Source organism: Mus caroli, unplaced genomic scaffold (assembly GCF_978045245.1).
Source record: "Mus caroli unplaced genomic scaffold, Mus_caroli_1 scaffold_9, whole genome shotgun sequence".
In the NCBI taxonomy this organism is placed as follows: Eukaryota; Metazoa; Chordata; class Mammalia; order Rodentia; family Muridae; genus Mus; species Mus caroli.
In genome coordinates, this window is record NW_028227264.1 from 77,266,781 (window position 1) to 77,268,689 (window position 1,909).

The following is a 1,909-nucleotide window of genomic DNA, read 5'->3' on the forward strand; positions in this document are numbered from 1 at the left end:
TGTCTGGATTATAGTCATAACCATTAGCCTTTAATTATAGCTTGGTACCTTCCTATATAGTACTAAGTGTTGAAAAGAATATTCTTATTAAATCTACAGTATACATGATCTCTCAGGGACAAAGGCTCATAGAGAGATAGGAATTCCTCCTAAGTTATAGCACAGACTGTCCTAAAAGTATTAGATTCATGCCAAAGTGTTAAATTATTTGCTAAAAAAATACTATTTTTATCTATGTGAAAATATCTATTTGTGTGGAGAATAGTTGTTGTGTTTTCTCTTTATTTCTAGAAAGATTCAACACATGGACTCAAGTAACAGGACAAGAGTTGCAGAATTTCTTCTTCTTGGATTTTTAGAAAACAAAGACCTGCAACCTGCTATTTATGGTCTTTTCCTCTCTATGTACCTGGTTACTGTTGTTGGGAACACGTTAATTATTGTGGCTATTATTTCAGGCCCCCGACTGCATACCCCCATGTATTTCTTCCTGTCTAATCTGTCCTTTGTGGACATCTGTTTCATTTCAACTACTATTCCAAAGATGTTAGTGAACTTACAGACCCAAAACAAGGTCATCACCTATGCAGGGTGCATTACCCAGATATACTTTTTCTTGCTTTTTGTAGAATTGGACAACTTCTTGCTCACTATCATGGCCTATGACCGTTATGTGGCCATCTGTCACCCTATGCACTACACAGTTATCATGAACTACCAGCTCTGTGGATTTCTGGTTCTGGTGTCTTGGATTGTAAGTGTTCTGCATGCCTTATTTCAAAGCTTAATGATGTTGGAGCTGCCCTTCTGCACACAGCCGGAAATCCCACACTTCTTCTGTGAACCTAATCAGGTGATTCAACTCACTTGTTCTGATGCATTTCTTAATGATATGGTGATATATTTTACACTTGTGCTGCTAGCTATTGTTCCTCTTGCTGGTGTCTTCTATTCTTACTTCAAGATAGTGTCCTCCATACATGCAATGTCCTCAGTTCATGGGAAGTACAAAGCATTCTCCACCTGTGCATCTCATCTATTAGTCGTCTCTTTATTTTACTGTACAGGCCTAGGAGTGTACCTCAGTTCTGCCGCAAACCATAGCTCACAAGCAAGTGCAACAGCCTCAGTCACGTACACTGTAGTTACCCCTATGATGAACCCTTTCATCTATAGTCTTAGGAATAAAGATGTTAAGAGTGCCCTAAAAAGACTCTTCGTGAGGAAATTATAACGAGTCCTACCTTCCCCACTTTATGTTCCTCCTAGCTTTATGTCATCTCATTTGTTTTCTTTTTAGTTATTAATAACCTTATGAGGACAGTTTATGGTGCCTATAAGCATGTGGCCTTCCACTGGAGCATGAACAATCTACTAGTCACCAAATCTCCAAGGGAGAGAGACTCCTAGAGCCTGGAACACTAGTCAGATGGTAGACAAACTTCATTCTGTTTACTTTCTGGAGTTCTTATAATTTGATTTCAAGTGTACATGGCAAGCAACTCATTTGATTAAGATTTATGCTCTCAGACTCTCAGAGACTGAGCCACCAACCAAAGAACATTCCTGGGCTTGACCAAGGAATGACATATATGTAGCAGATGTGCAGCTCAGTCTCCATGTGGATTCCCCAACAATTGGAGTAGGGGCTGTGATTAAAGCTGTTGCCTGTCTGTGAATTCTGTTTCCAGACTGGGCTGCAATATCTCACCTCAGGGGGAGAAGAAACACCTGCAGAGATTTAATGCACCAGAGTGGAGCAATATTCTAGAAGCACACCCTCTCTGAGGAGAAGGGGATGGGGAAATAAAGAGGGGGGCAGCAATTGGTTTATATAATGAATAAGTCAATAAATTAATGGAAAAAATTCTGCTCTCTGTTACTGAAACAATCTTCCTAATGCTCTCCC

At 39.8% G+C, this 1,909-nt stretch overlaps 1 protein-coding gene across 1 annotated transcript; it reads left to right on the forward strand.

The window, feature by feature from the left end:
* The first annotated feature begins 304 nt into the window (after positions 1–304).
* Positions 305–1,234, forward strand: LOC110303550 (olfactory receptor 1078). Its single transcript, XM_021174662.2, has one exon. It carries the CDS (start codon positions 305–307, stop codon positions 1,232–1,234), a length of 930 nt encoding a protein of 309 aa, XP_021030321.1.
* Positions 1,235–1,909: the final 675 nt, after the last annotated feature.